At 42.4% G+C, this 21,359-nt stretch overlaps 1 protein-coding gene across 2 annotated transcripts; it reads right to left on the bottom strand.

Moving 5' to 3' along the window:
- Positions 1-6,185: 6,185 nt before the first annotated feature.
- Positions 6,186-14,149, bottom strand: LOC136001781 (riboflavin kinase-like). 2 transcript variants are annotated; one of them, XM_065656426.1, is made up of 4 exons: positions 14,038-14,149; positions 12,212-12,363; positions 11,003-11,105; positions 6,186-9,559 (listed from the first exon to the last, which is right to left on the bottom strand). In XM_065656426.1, the coding sequence occupies exons 1-4, from the start codon at positions 14,117-14,119 to the stop codon at positions 9,432-9,434; spliced, it is 465 nt and encodes a 154-aa protein (XP_065512498.1). In that variant the 5' UTR covers positions 14,120-14,149; the 3' UTR covers positions 6,186-9,431. The 2 variants fall into 2 exon arrangements, with proteins under 2 accessions (XP_065512498.1, XP_065512497.1); XM_065656425.1 differs by lacking the exon at positions 14,038-14,149 and adding an exon at positions 12,821-12,889.
- Between the last annotated feature and the right edge of the window lie 7,210 nt (positions 14,150-21,359).

Genomic DNA, 21,359 nt, shown 5'->3' on the forward strand with positions numbered 1-21,359 from the left:
TTTGTCATCATTTTACCAAATTCTTCTCAAATGCCTTTTTTTTTTTTTTTTTTTTTTAATTCAGAGGTTCTTTTTTGTGGTTTGGGCACATAATTTCAACCACATTTTGAGTTATCAGCTGCATGCTCTTTCACTTCGGATTCTTCCTGCTTTGCAGTCCAACACTTGCCTTCTGGCTTTCAGAACCTGTCACATGCCATCAGGGATCCTGGATGTCGAAAGCGGGAGGGGACCTCCTCATGGTACTAGAGCTGCACAGGCCGAGCTGAGAAACAGTTTGGTAGGAGAGAAGCAGTACTGGTGAACCCCCTCCACCCAAGCGGGCAGTACTTTTTGAGAGAGATTCAAATGACTGCTCAAATGATAAGCCTAATCTTAAGAGGTGGCAGCATGTGTGCAGCAGCACGCGTGATTTTTTGCTGCATGGGTAAGGTGACAAGGTGCATGTCTTGCAAAATGGCAGAAAACTGCCCTGAAGGCGAACCAGTCTTCTTAGGAGAGCAGTAAATAATTGATGAATGAAGTTAGAATAAGACATGAGGAAGACAAACACAGTCGAGGCTACTATTTTTTTTTTTAAGTAGGAGTTTCAAAATAGTGGTCAAGACGACCCAAACTCAGTGACCCACAGAGACGTATCACTCAGACAGTGTTCACAATTAAAATTCCCTGCTAAGAGTCCACAGGGAGACCAAGAAAAAGAAAGTTTAACAGTTAATTGGCATAAGAGGAAATCATTCATGAGTCACTCACACTTCTAAAGAAACTTCATGGAAAACAGAGTACACCAAGGAAGCCAGTAACATACATACACAGAACACAGCACACAAAGGAAATACTTATTTATTGGAATTCTTTATGGACTTCTAGTGTCTAAGCCCTTCACGTTCTTTTCTGAAAAAAAGCTAGAGAAATTCAAATGCACAGCTGTTGAATTCCACAAATCCTTAGTTGCGACAAAGCCAGTTCTTCTCCTTTCTCCTGCGTTCTCCTCCAACCACCATAGTGAGAAAGATGTCCCAAAGGAAGAAATTACCTTTCAAAAACCAAGCTGCTATGGGACCTCTTCCATTCAACTGTCAATCAGCACCAAATCCTTCTTACCTTTGGCAAATTTCTCTCACCCTCTTGCTTCTAAAGCTTTTTCCCCATCTCAATGCCCTTCCTTTCCCCTGGACCACTTTCTTTGCTGCTCTCATTTATCCATGGACTTTCTCAAGTCCTCCAGACTTCAATTACTTGCATTTTCTCTATCCTTCTCCTGGGGAACTTTCATTACCCTTTCAGTAGGAAAGGTCTTTAAAAAAAGATCTCATAAAATTTACATCTTCTACATAATTTTACCACCCACCTACCTCTTATGTAATCCAGTAAACAGATTTCAAAGTAAAGTGTAGGTTACCAGTGTTCTTTACCCCCTTTCCACAGAGTGTACACGTCAATAGGGAAAAGTTTTCTCTTCCATGACCACACCCTGAATTTTTCCTAGAAAGGAGGTGGAGGAAAGTAGGAGGCGGAGGATTGTAGGAGTTACATTTCAGGTGTATTGAGGCCTAGGACTCCCTCCTCTACAGGCTATTCCCTGATCAGACTACCTTTTTGTAGTATACCACTTATTTCCCCATGGGTCTTGTATAACAATTGCAGGATTTCTTGCTGAGGACTAAGGCTGAAATTTCAAATCAAAGATAGGAATGAAAACATGGTAAACTTTAATGCATAAGTTACCACAGAACCCTTTTAAATTGATATTTCGAGGTGTTTGGTTTTCTCATTAAAAATAACACATTTCAGGAGAAATATATATTTGCATTAAAAAAAAATGTTTTCTTAGCAATCAAATTTCCCACTTTAAGGTTACTGACAGAAAAATTCTGATTATCCATAAGCCACCATTTTACCTAGGACACCTATGTTCACTTGAATCCCTGTTGGGATGGGGACAGGAGGGGAGCAGAAGAATATCCTTCAGAGTAGACCAGAACTAACTATCAATTTTTCATCTCTTCTTAACCTCTTATGTATATGTGCAGTTTCAAGCCTGAACTTTTAAGGAGTAACCAGACATGCATCCTGATGAGGAACAGAATATTCTGACTCAGGGCTCAAAAGCACTTTTGAACAGAAAGACTTTAAGAAATTTTTCTACCTTTTTTTTCCTCCCATTAGTACATATGACAAATAATAAGCTATCATATCAAACAACAGATGACTAAAGGTTCTGACTGTACACAGACATACTCACAATGAAGTAGATACATTTATAGGTGTTAAGATGCAAAATTAATAGGAGATACGCACATGTAAATTCTGTTCTCCTTTCAAGGTAGGTACTCTATGTTCCTACTTTATGGGTTGTTTTCTACTGCTCAGAAATATTTAGGAAGTTGCCTAACACATGTTGGCTGATTTTAACATATCTCTTGTGATTCTGTTAATTATTAACATGACAAAAGACAATTTTTCCCTTGGAAAACATATGTTACAAAGTAGGCAGTAACTATGACTTTTCTCCCCCATCACCCCTTTTCAGGTCTAGTTTTACACTGGAGATAGATCTCTCAGACCTTAACAAACAAAACAGATGCACTAATTATCTCTTTGCATGACTTTACAGGTTTATATTACACATTTAATTGAATAGTAAAAAGAGAAAAAAGTATTCTTCCTCATTTATATTGTCTATTTAGCATCTACATAAGCATATTTTCTTTTCCAGTAAGAGTTCAGGTACTATACTTACCTAAAAACCGTTATGCTAAAGAGTTATTGCTCCATTTTTCTCTGGTGTTCCTCCATCCTTGTTCACTGCACATCACATTTAAAATCCTCATCCAATTATTTTTCTGTATCCTTTCTCATCCTCCTTGTCACCTAGCATCCACAATATTTGAGAAGTCATGGCAGTCAGGTGAAGTCCCTGGTGACTGGAAAAAGGGAAACATCGCACCCATTTAAAAAAAAAAAAAAAAGTAGAAAGGAGGATCCCAGGAACTACCAACCTGTCAACCTCACCTCTGTGCCTGGGAAGACCATGGAATAGATCCTCCTAGAAGCTACACTAAGGCACATGAAGGACAGGGAGGTGATGCGAGACAGCCAGCATGGCTTCACCAAGTGCAAGTCCTGACTCAACAGCCCAGTGGCCTTCTAAAATGGAGTAACTACATCAGTGGACAAAGGAAGGGCTACTGATGTCATCTACCTGGACTTCTGTAAAGCCTTTGACATGGTCCCCCACAACATCCTTCTCTCTACATTGGAGAGCTATGGATTTGATGAATGGACTGTTCAGTGGATGAGGAACTGGCGGGATGGTCACATCCAGAGAGTAGCAGTCAACAGCACAATGTCTGGACAAGTGGTGGCAAGTTGGGACCAGTACTGTTCAACATCTTCATCAATGACATAGACAGTGGGAATGAGTGCACCCTCAACAAGTTTGTGGATGATACCAAGCTGAATGGTGCAGTTGACACACCTGAGCAACAGGATGACATCCAGAGGGACTTAGACAAGCTCAAGAAGTGGGCCCATGTGAATCTCATCAGGTTCTACAAGACCAAGTGCAAGGTCCTGCACCTGGATCAGGTCAAAGCCCCGTATCAACACAGGCTGGGGGATGAAGGGATTGAGAGCAGCCCTGAAGAGAAGGACTTGGGGGTGCTGGTGGATGAAAGGTTGGACATGAGCCAGCAATTTGTGCTTGCAGCCAAGAACGCCAATCATACCTTGGTCTGCATCAAAAGGAGCATGGCCAGCAGGCCGAGGGAGGTGATTCTGTCCCTGCTCCTGCAGTCCTGTGTCCAGCTCTGGAGCCCTCAGGACAGGAAAAACACGGACCTGTTGGAGAGGGCCCAGAGGAGGCCACAAAAATGATCAGAGGGCTGGAACAGCTCTGCTGTGAGGACAGGCTGAGAGAGTTGGGGTTGTTCAGCCTGGAGAAGAGAAGGCCCTGGGGAGACCCTATTGCGGCCTTCCAGTACTTAAAAGACAAGAAAATTAGGGGAAAAAAATAAAGCACTATTTAGACCATATCCATTACAAATTATATTTGAAGTCAATTTGATTTTTTCTTAACACTGCCTTGGTTCCAGAATGAAAACTAGTAGAACATCTGAATCCTTGGAAATTATAGTGCTTCAGCGTTACGAACAGCAAGAAGAACATCAGTGCTTAAGGATTTAACAGTGTGGACACTGTTGTCGGAACAGCATGACCTGTGACAAATTCCAAAGTACACTGCAGAGTTCACTGCATCTAACACAAAAAGCAACCCTTACGACATACCCACACCACCACATTGGGTTACATTCTTTCCTGATGCAATTTTGGGGATGCCACATAGAGGTTATATAAAAACGTCCATGTATAAACAGCAAGACAGTACAAGAAAAACTTTTCAAGAGGCCCGAGCCAGGTTAACGTGTTCCAAGATAAGGCTTGTTACTTTTTCAGCTGTAGCAGATGGACCTTCACCCTGACGCAGATTAATGTTTAAACAATTGAACCAGAACAGAAGAACAAGATCCAACTCTTTCCACCTGACTTCTAAAAGAACAGAGCAGTTTTAAATTTTGCAAGAAAGTGTATAGACGCACCTATTTTCAGGGTGCAGAGTTCTGAAGACATAGCTCCCCTAAATTCTAAATCAAGCACAAAAATCCCCAGATTGAGACTGGTTTTCAGGAATGCTTTAATTTTAGCTAGTTTAAATAACATCTTACCACTGTGGTTTATTTTTTTTTTCTGTCTGTGTAAGTTTTTAGGCGATCACCCTCACAAAGCTTCGCAAAGGACTGAGACACCTAACTGTGCTAGGCATGGCAAAGGAAAGCACCCCAGGAACCCAGTAATTATCAGAAGCCTCCAGCGACACAAAACTTACTGAAGAGCAATCCTGGAAACAACCATTACTATTATAGAGTAAAGTGCTGGTTCTCACAGACTAGAAACTGAATGATTACCAAGAATTGCTAGAAGTCTAAGGCAGAATAAGAATTTAAAAGGATACAAATTATCATCTCTATATACTAATTCAGAAATAACTTTCTAAGAAGGACACCTAAAGTTATCAAAATATCAAGGTATCAAAGATATCAAAATAGTACTAAGTCCTTTGAAGTAAACTGTCAGCTCACCTACTGCAGCTTTGTGATTATTGTATTTAGCCACAGTTATCAGATACCCATCTGCAACTAGTCAAAGTACTAAGAACTTTCTTTTCCTGTGGCTCAGTACAACTTCTCAACGCAGATGTGACGAAGGAAGTTGCAAAAACATCAGTAAACAAGACTTCATACTTGTTATCTTTGGCAAATTTCTCTCACTTTCTTGCTTCTCAAGCTTTTTTCTATCTCAAGGTCTTTCTGTTTTCCTTCCTTCCCCTTGTACCTCGTTCTTCACTACTCTCATTTATCCATGGAGTTACCAGTAAACTAGACTCCACACTAGTGCCAGTCTTTAGCAGAACTGCTACTAATGGAACTTTCCAGCATTTTTATCCACTGTATTCATTTGGAAAACTGTTTGACAGTATCCATGTCCACAATATGTAACAGTTACTGAAAAGAAATGAAAATACATTCACATCTGTAAGAATTTTAACACAGTAACTATTCTTTTATAGGTTTATAAGTATGTATTTTTTTAAAAATCAGGATTTTAAAATTGATTTTCAAGTTTTGGAGAGCTATATTTCACTTTCAGGTAGATTCCAAGAACATTATGTTGTATACATAAAGAATCTGTTCTAAAGTAAAAAGGACACCAAATGAATGCAGGTTCCACATCTGTTTCTAGGAAGGCTCCAAATTCAAAATATAGTTAGCCATACAAGAAGCCTGAATGAGTAACTATTGCAGACTATTTGTCTGTGCACATTGTGCCTTTGCATTTCCTAAACATGAAGGCGTCCTGCATTTTAACATCTGCTAAGGACAGGTTCTTTAAGCTATGAGAACGTCAAACAGTTTAATGCCACAGCTATCCAAGTAAGACCATTGTCACCTATAAGCATTCAAAAAAAAAAAAAAAAAAAAAACACACAACACACACAACACACCCCACAAAAAACCCCCCACCAACAACTTATACTATTATTCTTACACTGTCAATAAACTCAAACTCAGAACAGTAGCACACTTCAGGAGTCAGTTAAAATGCACTACAGGATTTATTTTAAAAGTATTTGATACTTACATTACTTGAACTCCAACAATTTCAGTGACCCTTACGCCACACTTGGTGTTCACATATTGTCTTACAAATAAAGAACTGCAAACATCTGGAACATAAATAATTTATCCCCAAGTTTGTAAGCAAGAACAACAATTCTCCCTCCCTGAATCTGAAGAGAGCTTAAGGACTGTAATGAAAGAATTCTGCAGTGCTTACTTCATTACATGCTAAGAATATGCACAGATGATTCCCATCACATATAATACAATAAATCAGAAAACCTGTGATAAGCAGCATTGCTACTTCCTCAGTTACATTCTTTAATGAATAGTACAGTGTCGCAACATAAACTAGAATAGTTATTTGCACATAATACGAAAATATAACCCTTCATAAAGTTTATACTGTGCTACAAATCATGTATTGAACTTAAGAATCAATATACAATATTTGCTATTAAATAATGTGCAGAGACAGGTACACTCAGCCAAATAAATGGAATTACCTTTCCTATAACTTGAGGGCAAACATGCAGAGAACGGTTTATTACTTTACTGTATACATACTTAACACTGCAGGTGAGAGCTGTGAGCAAACTAAGTTCCTCAAGTTTTCCTTTTGCTACTGTTCTCGATCTTCAAGCACAGTGATTTTAAAAACAAATTATGAAATGAATTTTGGGTAGTGGCATTCATCAGCAGTTACAGAACAGTGTTACTAAGACAAGCAGCTTAAGGCACTACAATTTCCACAAAAGATAGATGAAATCACTGGCAAAAACTAATTTTAAAAGGCAGCTATGAGCTTGGCTGTAATACCACAATCAAGAAAGATCTATTATTTCAATACGCTCTTGACAATGTATTACATTGATTATCATGGCTATTATTTGTTTTATATTTTACTTTTCTGGGAGAACAAGACCTTGACATTGTTATTTACTCAGAAATGCCTCCTTACACTAGGGAAAAATAAAGTTGAAAAAAATTCTCGCATCATCTCTCAATTTAAAAGTGGAGGAAAAAAAAACCTCTACTCTGAAGAAAATTCTTGTACAGATTTCCAACATATATACAGTAAAAGTCTATTCAACTGGTTTTGTTTTTTCAGGGTTTGTGTTTGTTTTTAAAGTAAGTATTTCTGGCAACAGATAAGGTCATTTTACTTTAATGTTTTCCCACGAAGAAGGCCAAAGTGTGCTGAAAATGTGCAGGCAACAGTTAGGAACAAAACTGCCAGCGTCTTTGGAGTTAAAGTTATGAACAATGTTCGCGTGAAGTCCTGCACAGCTACAAGGACTCCTTGGCTCGCCCAAGGCCTTTTCCCAAACAGGCCATGAGACTGGCTGCAAGTTAAAACATTATGGACTAGAACCCTGGCAGGCTGACAGTGCCCATCACAGAGAATTCCCATAAGGCTACCTTGACAGAGGTCTCTGAAATGCCACAGCGAAATACAGGATCAGAATAGGATGGGAAAAGGAGGAAATTCAGAAAATTGTACTGGGGGGTTGGAGTAGATTTGGAAGCACGCACCCACACTATGTATATACATACATACTACATATACACACAACAAATACTTTCCAAACTACTATCACTTTTGACAACACATCCTCCATTTATGTGTGCAAATATTTCAGAGTGGGAAAGGCCTCCATAACTTGTATAAATACTCAATATCTACTAAAGTGTTGAATCCCCAAAGGCTTTCACTTTTCCAAAAACTTGGATCTTACCCACACTTCAGTATAGAGGGTTGAAAGGATTTTCCTGTGCCTTACATTCTAACTTCACCCTTGAAGTCATCCATTTCACTGTCACTATGGTGAACAACCCAGAAGTTTTCCTCATCTAAGGCAGCTGCCAGCAGTAACCAAAATGCAGTTGCCTTTAGTTACTTCTTTTGCCTTAGGGCCCAAAGAGCAAAAATACTGTTAGACTGGTTCCCCACCCTGTAAGCCTGAACTTTCGCAGTGTACCAACTTTCTCCCTGTCATTCACTTACGGAATTTTAGTGAAATGTGTCCTCAGAAGGCACCTACACAGATTATGTGCTGTCATACACACAGTCAACTGGGCAGAAGTATCTAGCTCACATTCAAGTAATTCAATGAGTAACAGTCATTTCCTCTATTTCAATTAAAATTACAATAAATAATTTCAATTAAAATGACAGCTACAACCACAATAGCTGTATAGCATATCAAAAATAGGAACTACAGTGAACCGTTACTGTTACCTAATCATTGGCTTCCTGCACCACAGATAAATTTTTGATTCAATCAATACAAAAATTTTCTAACCTGATATCTGCAGTCTGGATATAAGAATGATAGAAAACTGGGAAAATAGTTTGGAATAACATTCTCTGTCTGAAAAAGTGACAGTCTTCATTGAAGTATTTAACTCGCCACACCTTAGGGGCAGAAGAGATTACAACTAACTTTGGCCTTGTTCCACATGTGCTAACATCTCTAAATGACCAGTAACATTTGGAATCACGATTTTTCTGTAAAGACCTAAAGTAGCCTTCTATTCCTCTTGCGTGACTGGTTAAATGATCAAGTAACACAAACTTAAATCACCCAGTGCGGTTTTAGTGTTCAGTTCCAATCGCAATTACTTAAAACATGTTGCAGGATCACTGCGGCAGGCAGCTAAGCACCGTAGAGCCACCAGCTCACTTCCCCCATGCCTCCCGCAGTGGGACAGGGAGAAAAAGAATACAAGCAAGAAAAATTGTGGGTCAAGACAGAAATAGATTAACAAGTGAAGGAGAAGTGGGAGAAACAAAAAGAAAACAACTGATACAAAGGCAATCACTCACCAGATGCCCAGCCAGTTCCCAAACGAAAGATGGCCAACCTCTCTAAACCCCCTCCCCTCCATTTTATTGCTCAGTATGCCCATTATATGGCACAGAATATCTCTGTTTAGTTCAGGTCATCTGTCTGGTTGTGTCCCCTCTTGACCTCTTGCACAGGCCAAATCTATTCAGTGGAGGAGCAGAGTGAGAAGTAGAAAAGGCCTTGATGCTGTGCAAGCTGTTCAGGAATAGCTAAAACATTGGTGTGTTATGTTCATTGTTTCAGTCACAAATCTAAACCACAGCACCATATGAGCTGCTATGAAGAAAATTAACTCCATACCAGCCAGACCCAGTGCACAAGCATACGTCATATATCAAATGATACATGATAGCACAAAGAAGAGAGCTCCATGAGATGAAAAAACCCCACATGGTTTTGCTTAGTGGTTTACTGTTTTGCCTTCTGGCAGATGAAAGAAGTTGTCTTCTTTGAGTTTAAGATGTTCTGGTAAATCTAGCTGTCTTTTTGCCTCCTCAATGTCTTCCTGAATTGCTGAAATCAGTGCCTCTGCAAAAGAGAAGTATGAAAATAATATTTAAAAGCTGGTCTGAATTCTGAACACAACAGCAAGCGAAAAACAGAGTACTACACAATAGCAGAAAACAATCACAAAGGCAGAATACATTTATTATTATGAAGTTGTAAAAACAACATGCTCTCTTTCTAAAATGACAGGCTTTTGACATGCGTTGCACTTTTCACTGCTGTAAACACTACTTTTTCCTTGTACCAAGACATTTTATCAAAAAACTAAACAGAATCTCACTAGCTGTTTTAGTTTTAACATTAATGCATTTTTAAAAGAAACTCACAGACTAAACCAATGTTTTTACAACAAGCTCATGATTTTCAAGATACTCCTCAACTGATCGATATGACAAGGTAAATTTTAGACTGTAATAAATAAGTACTGATAGTCTGGAAGTTGTGAGGTTCTGATTTTTTTTTTTTTAATTACCAATTTATATACTAGTAGATTCAGCTTAAAAAAAAATTTTACTTAGAAGTCAAGGGTAAAACAGAATCATAGAATATCTCAAGCTGGAAGGGACCCATAAGAATTATCAAGTCCAACTCCCTGCTCCTCACAGGACTTCCTAAAACTAAACCATATGACTAAGAGCATCGTCCAGATGCTCCTTGAACTCTGACAGGTTTGGTGCCATGACCTCTTCCCTGGGGGCCTGTTCCAGTGACTGACCACCCTCTCAGTGAAGAACCTTCTCCTACGGTCTGATCTGAACTTCCTCTGATGCAGCTTCATTCCATTTCCTGGTGTCCCATCACTGGTCACCAGAGAGAGGAGATCAGCATCTCCTCCTACGCTGCTCCCTAAAGGAAGATGTAGAATGGGATGGGGTCACCCCTTGGCCTTCTCCAGGCTGAACAAACCAAGTCACCTCAGCAGCTCCTCATAAGACTTGCCCTCGAGGCCTTTCAACATCTTAGTCACCCTCCTCTGGACACACTCTAATAGTTTGATGTCCTTATCCTGTGTTGCCCAGAACTGCACACAGTGCTCCAGGTGAGACCGCACCAGAGCAGAGCGCGACAATCACCTTCCTTGCCCGGCTGGCAATGCTGTGCTTGATGCACCCAGGACATGGGTGGCCCTCCTGGCTGCCAGGGCACTGTTGGCTCATGTTCAACTTGCCACCACCCCAGCCTCCCAGATCTCTTTCTGCAGGGCTGCTCTCCAGTCTCTTGTCCCCCAATTTGTTTGTATAACCAGGATTACCCCATCCCGGTGGGAGAATCCAGCACTTGCTCTTGTTAAATTTCATGTAGTTGGTGACTGCCCAGCTATCTGTAGTCTATCTCTCTGTAAGGACTCTCTAGCCTTGAGAAACAGCTACGTTAAACAGCTGATTATGAAGAGAGAACAATGACACTGTTCTTTCAATATACATGACAAATAAAACACTAGTTTAAGAGAGCTCCACTACTGACCTAAAGAACTGAAGTTTTTTTCTGATCGAATACATCCAATAATGACTATACTAAGAATCTCTCCATAAAAGTTGTCTTCAAAAGAGTGGATAATATGGGTTTCCTAAAAGAAAAGAAATATGTTGACAATTATCATGATGCATTTTGAGTCTGTTTCCATTGTTGCAAAGATGTTCAGCTAATACCTCTAATTCTAATTCTCTCCCACACATACCAGGAAAACTGAGACATTTAGTCTAACATATATACAGCAAGATTAAGAGGCTAGAGCTTTTGATTACGTTAGTAAGAACTGTACTTTGCACGGCATTTAAAAACATTGTGATAATTATTTCAGAGGTAAGATTTTTGTGGCAGCAAGTCACAAACAATGCCTAGATTTGTTTGATCATTAAGTTTCTGAGTCCAAATAACTGTAACGAATTTGATTGAAACAGTTGTTTTAAAGAGAGCTTTTACAAGCAACCCACAGGAACAGAATGATAAAATTCCTAAAAGAGTGAAGGCAGCTATCTTCGAAGCAGGGATTCAAGTCAAAATAAAACCATTTCCAAGTGTTAACAATTAAAACCAAGTTCTGCAAGACTCAGGAAAAACACTGGCACTCAGTAGAAGAAAACCACTGACACCATAGCTCGAGATTTTAACTCCATCTTGTTACTATTTATTTTTTGATCTTGATTCTGTACATTAAGCCACAGCACTACATGTATTGATTTCCACCATTTAAGAGAAGAATTACCGGAAAAATCATTACAAATTAAGATGCCCCAGAATCTTGTACCCGAAACGTGGATGGATTGTGAAGGATGACAGATTATTATGCTCCAGCTCACTCTGGGCGTCTCATAATGACTGAATTGAATACTTCTGTTAAGATTATGTTTATCTAGCTATCAGCACGATAAACCAAAACCACACTGGAAATATGAATTTTTATTTCAGAAGTATCTAAGTAATGGTGGAAGAGACAAATAAAAATAATTTGTATTTACCTACAGCTACATGTTCTATGGCTACTGTGGGGTTTTTTTGAGTTTTGTTTTTTCCTCCTCAGAATACAAACATCTGAGATGGACGCCAAATACATTTCTAACAGCAAATGGAATTTCTAATCTCATTTATGGATCAAATTTTGCTTATCTTATTCAAAGTCAATGTCTGGCTCATTTATTATTACCAAAGTACCACACAAAGCAAAATTCTTACCACTGATTTCTTAATATTCTTATAGAAAGGGTTCCATCCTATGCTCAAAACCATTTTATGTACAGCTCCATTTCCAACACAGGCCCATCCATAGTATATACCAGTAGAGATATCGGATGGAAAGCTTTCCACTACTTGCTCAGAAAAGTTAGCTGCAAAAATTTTAGAAAGTGTACATTTGTGTAAGTAAAGTGCATCACAGAATTTTCAAACACCTAAAAGCCAAGCCCTGTCTACATGCTATTTACAAGCAGAACACTGATGATGATAGCGATACAATGTGCCACTTGCAAAGTATAAACCAGAAAACAGCCTCATAAAACGTAGTCTCTGTGGCAGTAACGGAGTTACCACATCTCCTACTCATATTATTTCATAATTATATACATACTATTCAATAGTTAATGCTATAGTTAAAATTGATAAACTAAAACATGCAGTCTGAATGCACTTCACTATTAGGACTATCACTGGTTTAGTACGGTCAACAGAAAAGTCAAGTTTCTTTTCCACTGCAAAGTACCATTTTGGAATTATTTAACTATCAGTATTTTTTTATTTTTTGTAAGTAAAATATGTTAAAATAAATGAAGTTATTATTTCAGTCACCTGCCAATTTTTTCATGTTGCTTTGTAGGCTACTCATGTGGAGATTCCTAGGATTTTTTTAGAAAAACACAAATCTGAAACAAAACAGGTTCCCTTCTGACTGAGGGGAATAAACCAAAGTCCTCAGCCAGCAACAGTCCTACTTTAACTTCACACATGGGTAGAGTTCTTCATGCAAGGTTTCAAGACAATTTTAAATAATTTACAGTTAGTGGGTTTCTATCCTAGCTTATAAGCAGAAATAAACTTCCCTCCCGCATTCCCTGATACTAATAAGCCATACATAGACAATCAAAAGAAAAAAACTTAAGCTTATATTGACATGTCGTGACATGTCCAGTACCTCGAGATTTGTTATACGAGGTTTTCTTGCCTATTAGGATTTGGGCAAAATGCCTGCTGACTTCAGCCGCTTCCGAAGAGACTGAAAACCATTTGAATTACACCTTTATCTGTATTCAGACAAGTCAAATGGAGAACAGCAACGTGAAATTATACTGCTCTCTAGGGCGACTGCACCTGGTCTGCTTTTTAACCTCCACATTATTCCCTTTACTTTTCTGTTCTTAAAGCGACTCCCAGTGTTCACTCCCCTTCTTGTCCTAATCTGAGGTTTAACAAGTTTATAAGAGCGCACGTTTTTCGAGCTGCCAAACCAAATCACACCACTACGCACAGTGCGGATCACCACTTCCCAACATCTTGCAAATCGTCATGATCTCCATCAGATGAGCTAACTAACAAAAAAGCAAACAAATAGTTTAACGGGAGGCCAGAAAAATAACACGAGTGAGCGACCGGGGTTGTATATTGAAAATAAAGAAGCATCAGAAAACCTGACGCGGAGCAAGCCAAGCGTTTTCCCAGGAAGAGCGAGCGAGGCCGGCGGCGCGGCTGTGCGGCCAGCGGGCCCCGCGGCGCTCACGGGCGCTCAGTCCCCAGCCGGGGTCCCGCGCCCCTCCCGGCAGCACCGCCGGGCGCCGGAGCCCCAGCGCGGCGGCTGCGGGGAGACCCGCGCCCGGGCTCTGACCGGCGGCTGCACTTCGGCATCCCCCCCGCCCCGCGGCGCCGGGACAGGGACCCGGCGCGGACCGCCGGCCCCGCGGGGTGGCCGAGGCCGGGCCGAGCCCGGCTCCGCCGCGGCGGACACCTCGCCGGTGGCCCTCGCGGGAGGCGTCACCCCCGCCACGCCCCGGCCCCCCGCGCCCCCCGCTCACCGGTGGGGATGCCCAGCTCCTTGGAGCCCCTGCCGAAGCCCTTCACCACCTCCCCGCGGCAGAAGTACGGCAGGGGCCGCATGGCGCCCGCGGAGCCCTGGGCAGCCGCCCGCAGCGCTCACGCCCACCTTGCGCTGGGCGCTACCAAGAGGAGGAGGAGTCACAGGTGGAGATCGCCAACTTTCCACTTATACAACTCTCTGGCAGACACCTGACCCCCCCCAATAATGGACTCGCCCCCACCCTTCCAGGCGGTGCGGGGGGTCCCTGCGGGCGGGGGGCGTGTTGCGCCCGGGGAGCGTGTGGCGCGGAGCCCGGTCCCGCCGGCCGAGCCGGCGGCGAGGGCCAGGCCGCTTGCGGGGGCACGGGCTGCCCCGCAGAGGAGAGTCTGGGCGGCGTGGAGCGGGTTGTTCGCTTTGGGAGCTGCACTAGGGGGTGTCTCCGGCGGGAGGCAGCGGGGCTCGGGGCGAGCCCGGCGGCCGCTGCGCTCACGGGGGTGTCCTTGAGTCCTGCCCGCCGGCTGTGGCGGATGCGCTCGACCGCGGTCCCCGCCACACCAGCAGCAGTTTGGTACAGACTCCAACGGAGGCAAAGCTGCAGCCGGGCCAAGGACTCTTTTTAGGAAACCCACAGGGAAGAACACCACTGAACAGCGATGAGTCGTGGGCGCAGGGAGTCTCATGCAGACCTTTCCCACCGTGTGCAATTTGACTATGAGCCAACCACTTTATTCCATAAATACGACAGCCTGGGCGAGCCCACTGCGAGCTCTCTCTGCTGAACAAGCTGGCTGTGTGTGGATGATCTTCTACTACTCATCGATCACTGGATGACCCCAACTTAAGTTTCATACCAATCATTTAGCTTGAGTAAATGTGTACTAAACAGAATTAATCACTTAGAATTATAAGGTTGTGTGATTTTTAACAGAAACAAAACGAAGGCCCATCTGAGATCAGTGAAAAGGATCCAATGAGAAGCAAGAAGAGCCCAGACTCAAATATTGCTGTTGGGCTGAATTGTGGTGTGAGGGGCACGTGTAAGGGTATAAAAACCCAGGGATTTCTATGCATGGCTGGGTCTGGTTGAAGCAGTAAAGGTGGAGGGCTGCCTTGGTTGCAGCGACCATGACATGAAATGGTGGAGTTCAGGATCTCGTGTGGCGGGAGCAGAATACCGAGCAGAATTGCAACCCTGGACTTCAGCAGGGACAACATTGGCCTGTTCAAACAATTGCTGGGGGAAATCCCGTGGGCAAGGCTGCTTGAAGGTAAAGGGGCCCAAGATAGTTGGTTAACATTCAGGGACTGCTTCTACCAAGCTCAAGATCAGAGCATCCCGACACGTAGGAAGTCAAGGAAGGGAGCCAGGAGACCTGCGTGGTTAAACAGGGAGCTGCTGGGCAAACTCAAGTGGAAGAGGAGGGTTTACAAATCATGGAAGGAGGGGCTGGCCACTTGGGAAGAATATAAGGCTGTTGTCAGAGGATGCAGGGAGGCAACTAGGAAAGCTAAGGCCTCCTAGAGTTAAACCTGGCAAGAGGGGTCAAGGACAACAGGAAGAGCTTCTTCAAATACATGGCAGATAAAACTAACACTAGAGGCAATGTAGGCCCACTGATGAATGGGGTGGGTGCCCTGGTGACAGAAGATACAGAGAAGGCAGAGCTACTGAATGCCTTCTTTGCCTCTGTCTACTCTGCCGGAGGCTGTCCTGAGGAGCCCCGTACCCCTGAGGCCCCAGAGGAAGGCAGGGCAATGGAGGAGCTTGCCTCAGTTGATGAGGACTGGGTTAGGGAGCAATTAAGCAATCTGGACATCCATAAATCCATGGGTCCAGATGGGATGCACCCGCGGGTGCTGAGGGAGCTGGCTGAAGTCATTGCTGGACCACTCTCCATCATCTTTGCCAAGTCTTGGGAAACGGGAGAGGTGCCTGAGGACTGGAGGAAAGCAAAAGTCACTCAGGTCTTCAAAAAGGGCAAGAAGGAGGACCTGGGCAACTATAGACCAGTCAGCCTCACCTCCATCCCTGGGAAAGTGATGGAACACCTTATCCTTGGTGCCATCTTAAGACATATCAAGGATAAGAGGGTCATCAGGGGCAGTCAACATGGCTTCACCAAGGGGAAGTTGTGTTTGACCAACCTCATAGCCTTTTATGAAGACGTAACAAGGTGGAGTGATGATGGCAGAGCGGTGGATGTGGTCTACCTTGACTTCAGTAAAGCATTTGACACTGTCTCCCACAGCATCCTCACGGCTAAAATGGGGAAGTGTGGACTGGATGATCGGGTAGTGAGGTGGACTGCAAACTGGCTGAAGGAGAGAAGCCAGAGAGTCGTGGTCAATGGGGCGGAGTCTGGTTGGAGGCCTGTATCTAGTGGAGTGCCTCAAGGGTCAGTTCTGGGACCAATACTATTCAATATATTCATCGATGACTTGGATGAGGGAATTGAGTGTACTATCAGCAAGTTTGCTGATGACACCAAGCTGGGAGGAGTGGCTGACACGCCAGAAGGCTGTGCTGCCATCCAGTGAGATCTGGACAGGCTGGAGAGTTGGGCGGGTAAAAATTTAATGAAATATAACAAGGGAAAATTTAGAGTCTTACATCTGGGCAGGAACAACCCCAGGTTCCAGTATAGGTTGGGGAACGACCTGTTAGAGAGCAGTGTAGGGGAAATGGACCTGGGGTCCTGGTGGACAGCAGGGTGACCATGAGCCAGCACTGTGCCCTTGTGGCCAAGAAGGCCAATGGCATCCTGGGGTGTATTAGAAGGGGGGTGGTTAGTAGGTTGAGAGAGGTTCTCCTTCCCCTCTGCTCTGCCCTGCTGAGACCTCATCTGGAATATTGTGTCCAGTTCTGGGCCCCTCAGTTCAAGAAGGACAGGGAACTGCTGGAGAGAATCCAGCGCAGGGCCACAAAGATGATGAAGGGAGTGGAGCATCTCCCTTATGAGGAAAGGCTGAGGGAGCTGGGTCTCTTTAGCTTGGAGAAGAGGAGACTGAGGGGTGACCTCATTAATGTTTATAAATATATAAAGGGTGGGTGTCACGAGGATGGAGCCAGGCTCTTCTCGGTGACAACCAACAGTAAGACAAGGGGTAATGGCTTCAAGCTGGAACACAAGAGGTTCCACTTAAATTTGAGAAGAAACTTCTTCTCAGTGAGGGTGACAGAACACTGGAACAGGCTGCCCAGGGAGGTTGTGGAGTCTTCTTCTCTGGAGACATTCAAAACCCACCTGGACGCCTTCTTTTGTAACCTCATCTAGGTGTTCCTGCTGCGGTGGGGGGATTGGACTAGATGATCTTTTGAGGTCCCTTCCAATCCCTAACATTCTGTGATTCTGTGATTCTGTGACCTCTGGGAGGCACCCAGCTCAAGTCAACCCTGCTGCTGTACTACTCCACTGAGTTATTTACTTCCATGGGCTTCAGTGCCTGAGAGCTGCTTCGAGAGACCTGGGTGACCTGACACCTGGCCCCTGGAGAGGAGGTAAGCAGGTTGAGATGCAAGATAATGAAACTTTGAAATCCTCAAGAAGCAATATAAAGAATCATGTGTGCACGTATAATCCTTTGGCCATAAATGCATATAATCCCTTACCTGTTGTCCCTTACCCACTAGGTCTCCTAGACTTGAACTGTTGATCAAGTCTGGCGTTAACTTTGGATCCAGCTGAGCGCAGGCTCCTCCTCTCTGAGGACTTTAGAAAGCAAGGGGGTCCATTCTGAACCCTGTGACTCAATGGGAGGGCCTCCTTCTATGTTTTCGCCTGTCACCATAGGAAACGCTCTGAAACAACTCTCACCTGATTCTGCTTGGCTTATTTTCTCCATGCTGTAAGTAATAGAGTGGACCTTGCCATCGAACTCTGTTAAGTAACGCTTCTCTTTAAGTGATCTAAACATTGCCCTGTGTCAATCAGAACTGTAAATCACTCATCCGTGCCACAGACCTCTTCAGACTCCGCTCTCAGGGAGCGGCTGAATCTGGCAGTGAAATGCAGGATGTTTGCAAGGCCTCTTCAAGGTGCCAGGCAGTTGCCAGTCCTTGCTTTGTAACGCCCTCTTAACCCGAGAAGTCACGTCTTGTGCTCTTCACCTGTGCCTAGGAATAGTGAACATTTCTTTCCCAGTTATTCTGGTTTTGCTTTTCCTTTCAGAAAAGCTCAAATGCTTCAGAATATGGCAGACATCTGGGTAAATCTGTGAAAACAGACTTTTTTTCAATTGTTGGTTTTGTTAGGTAATTATGACAAACAATAGTTGCTTGTATTCTGCTGTATTCTGTATTCTCCCATGATTTGTGAACCTAGCACTGCAAGGATTTCCTTCAGGTAAATACATCTAAACAAACACTCATCCTGCATTCACTCTATACTGTAAAAGAAAAGCGAAAGCCCACTTAGTGTTTCTCTTCCTTAATTTTGTGTTTCCAGTTGCTCTTCATGTTGCAGGTGTGTCCCTACACTGCTGTTGTATGCTCAGCTGATAACACTCTTGTTTCCTCAGGGCCAAATCCAGCTCAAATAAATTGAATTTACATATATGCCATTCAAGATAGTGATGTAAGTGCATATTTGGTTTCCAGTACATAACAGACAGCCTAAGCTTGTCTGTTTGTATCAGTGGTATATATGCCAAATAAGTTTGAGGGATCTTATTCATGACTGCTGTAGTGTACTTAAGCATATTTATATAAAAGCACATACCAATATATTGAAATACCACCAAAGTCCTTGAAGTGAATTCCAAATCATTCCCAGTTATTCTTACGAAGCACAGTTACTAGTTTTACCAATTTGATAAAACTACTTACAAAAATGTCACTGGAGTTACCTCTGTTAGCTATTTTTAATAAGAAAAAACAGTCTAAGTACATATGTTGTGCTCATATCTAACTGCGGTCAAAGCTGCTGGTAACCAGTTCATTCTAATGATGTGGAACTGTCTTGATGAACTGATCATGTCACACCACAAAACGCTGAATGCTACCGATTCACAGATCTGTGTGCACTAGTTATTTTATAGGATAAGGCCAAAATTATTTTAAAATAATTATTCTACCCCAAATTTACGCTCTTTTTTTTTTTCTCTCATACTACTTCCCCACCATCTATTTAGTGCTACTATTTTAATTCATTGCTTTAGTTTGAGTAACTTTGACTGACTTACAGTGTCATTGTTATATAACTGCAGCTCAACAAAAAGAATAGTGGTAACATATATAAAAGAAGGAAAAGTAAAAGAAAAAAAGGTCCTAAATAGGCTACTACTTCATACATTCTGTTGTGCTGTCCGCCAGCATAGAGAGAGAAATGTTACCAGAAGTTTTGTTTAATGATATATTACTAAATATCATTACCCAAGTATCTTGGGTATTAAGTCCAAATGCCGAGGTTGTTAATTAGTTGCCTAACTAACGACAGGCCGTAACAGCAGACAATGTGACCACTAACCTGTGCAATTTTTAGTTTATTTAAGCTGTAGAGAAAAAAAAAAAAAAGTCAAGCAGGTACATTTATATTCTTCATAATATGTTTTCCTGTTAATAATGCATTATGCATGTGGTCACAATTTGTATATAACATCTGTATTTGCATACTTCCATTCTTTTTTTAATGAATACTTTTCAGAATAAATGTTGATGTTTTGTGGCATCCACAAGATGGCACTCGATCTCTTTTCCAGTATCTACAGCTTTGGGCACCGGTTTTGGGCAAAGGGTTTACCATCTTATCTCAGTAACTGAAAAGCTCTGAGAACCAGTAAAGACAGATAAATATTTGTTTGAAAATGACTTGGGGTCTCACTGACAACTTCTATCTCATTCTGTCAAATGGTTGTTAATCATTTTTCTCAGTCATAATGGGTTGATGTGATCCAGTTTAAAATTATTTATCCTTGATCACAGAATCACAGTATCACAGAATGTTAGGGATTGGAAGGGACCTTGAAAGATCATCTGGTCCAATCCCCCTGCCGGAGCAGGAACACCCAGATGAGGTTACACAAGAAGGTGTCCAGGCGGGTTTGAATGTCTCCAGAGAAGACGACTCCACAACCTCCCTGGGCAGCCTGTTCCAGTGTTCTGTCACCCTCACTGAGAAGAAGTTTCTTCTCATATTTAAGTGGAACCTCTTGTGTTCCAGTTTGAACCCATTACCCCTTGTCCTATCATTGGTTGTCACCGAGAAGAGCCTGGCTCCATCCTCCTGACACTCACCCTTTACATATTTATAAACATTAATGAGGTTTTGTTATTAATTGTACCTAATTCAGCTTGGAGGGAGGATTTTACAAAAGTAGAATTTAGTTATTTGTATTCAAATTTAGTAGACATGTTCCTTTAAAAAGTGTAGTTGAATTTTAGTCCCAAGAAGAGCCATTCAATAGCTTGTACCTAAAGTTAGAAAACTCAGGCATTGTTTCACACAGCTGGATAAGAATTTCTGCTCTGTGTTGATGCTACATTTTTTACAGCTGCTGTTGTTGTTAGAGAAAAGTCTTTAAGTATTTTTCCTACTGTACCTAATAGCCTTACAAACCAAAATAAAGAAAAGAGAGCAGGTGTAATCTGTAGTCTTTCTTTTGTAGAAGAATAGCCTGCATCAGTCCTCACCGCTGTACACTTTATAGAAAACTGAAAAGGCCTTGTTAATTTTCAAGATGCAAGGGAGAAAGATTTCTGACCTATGCAACAGCATCAGAAAGAGAAGATTAAAATGGTGGCTCTAGTGACATACATTGCAGGGACAAGGTATGAAAGGAAATTACTGCAATGTTTTTTCCTGCTTGCTTGTTATTGTTCGTTAAGCTAATTCTCTTCCTTCCTTCCCTGGGACAAGAAGGCTTTGAGCAATGTGCTCGAAAGACGAGTTCCCGTTGTAGCCTTATTGACACACTAAGGAATGACAGAGCAAACAGGAAAGATTCTGGTGAAAATGTCTCAGTCTTAAACGGAGTGGGATGTTTATACTCCTGCCATCACCAATGTGTGATGCTGTCTCCCAGGCACCTGCAGGGCATGTCTGCAGTTGTTACAGCGCAGCCACCTGAGTAAGGAAACGGTGCTGGGAGCCTTGCAGAAGATGTAGTTGTCGAGGAGTTTGTGATCTCGAGCAAGCTGTGTCTGCTGTGCCTTGTAGTTGAGGCTGCAATGTTAGCATGAGTAGGTGCTGTAGGAGCCTGCAGCAGTGACTTGTGCTGGCCTGTGCTGTGTGCTGGTGAGTGTTATGGTGGAGATAATATTGCAACCTGTCTGGAGAAGATATATGTTCCGGTTTGTTACACAAAACAAAAGCCACTGCAGCA

This window comes from Caloenas nicobarica, chromosome Z, assembly GCF_036013445.1.
Source record: "Caloenas nicobarica isolate bCalNic1 chromosome Z, bCalNic1.hap1, whole genome shotgun sequence".
Lineage (NCBI taxonomy): Eukaryota > Metazoa > Chordata > Aves > Columbiformes > Columbidae > Caloenas > Caloenas nicobarica.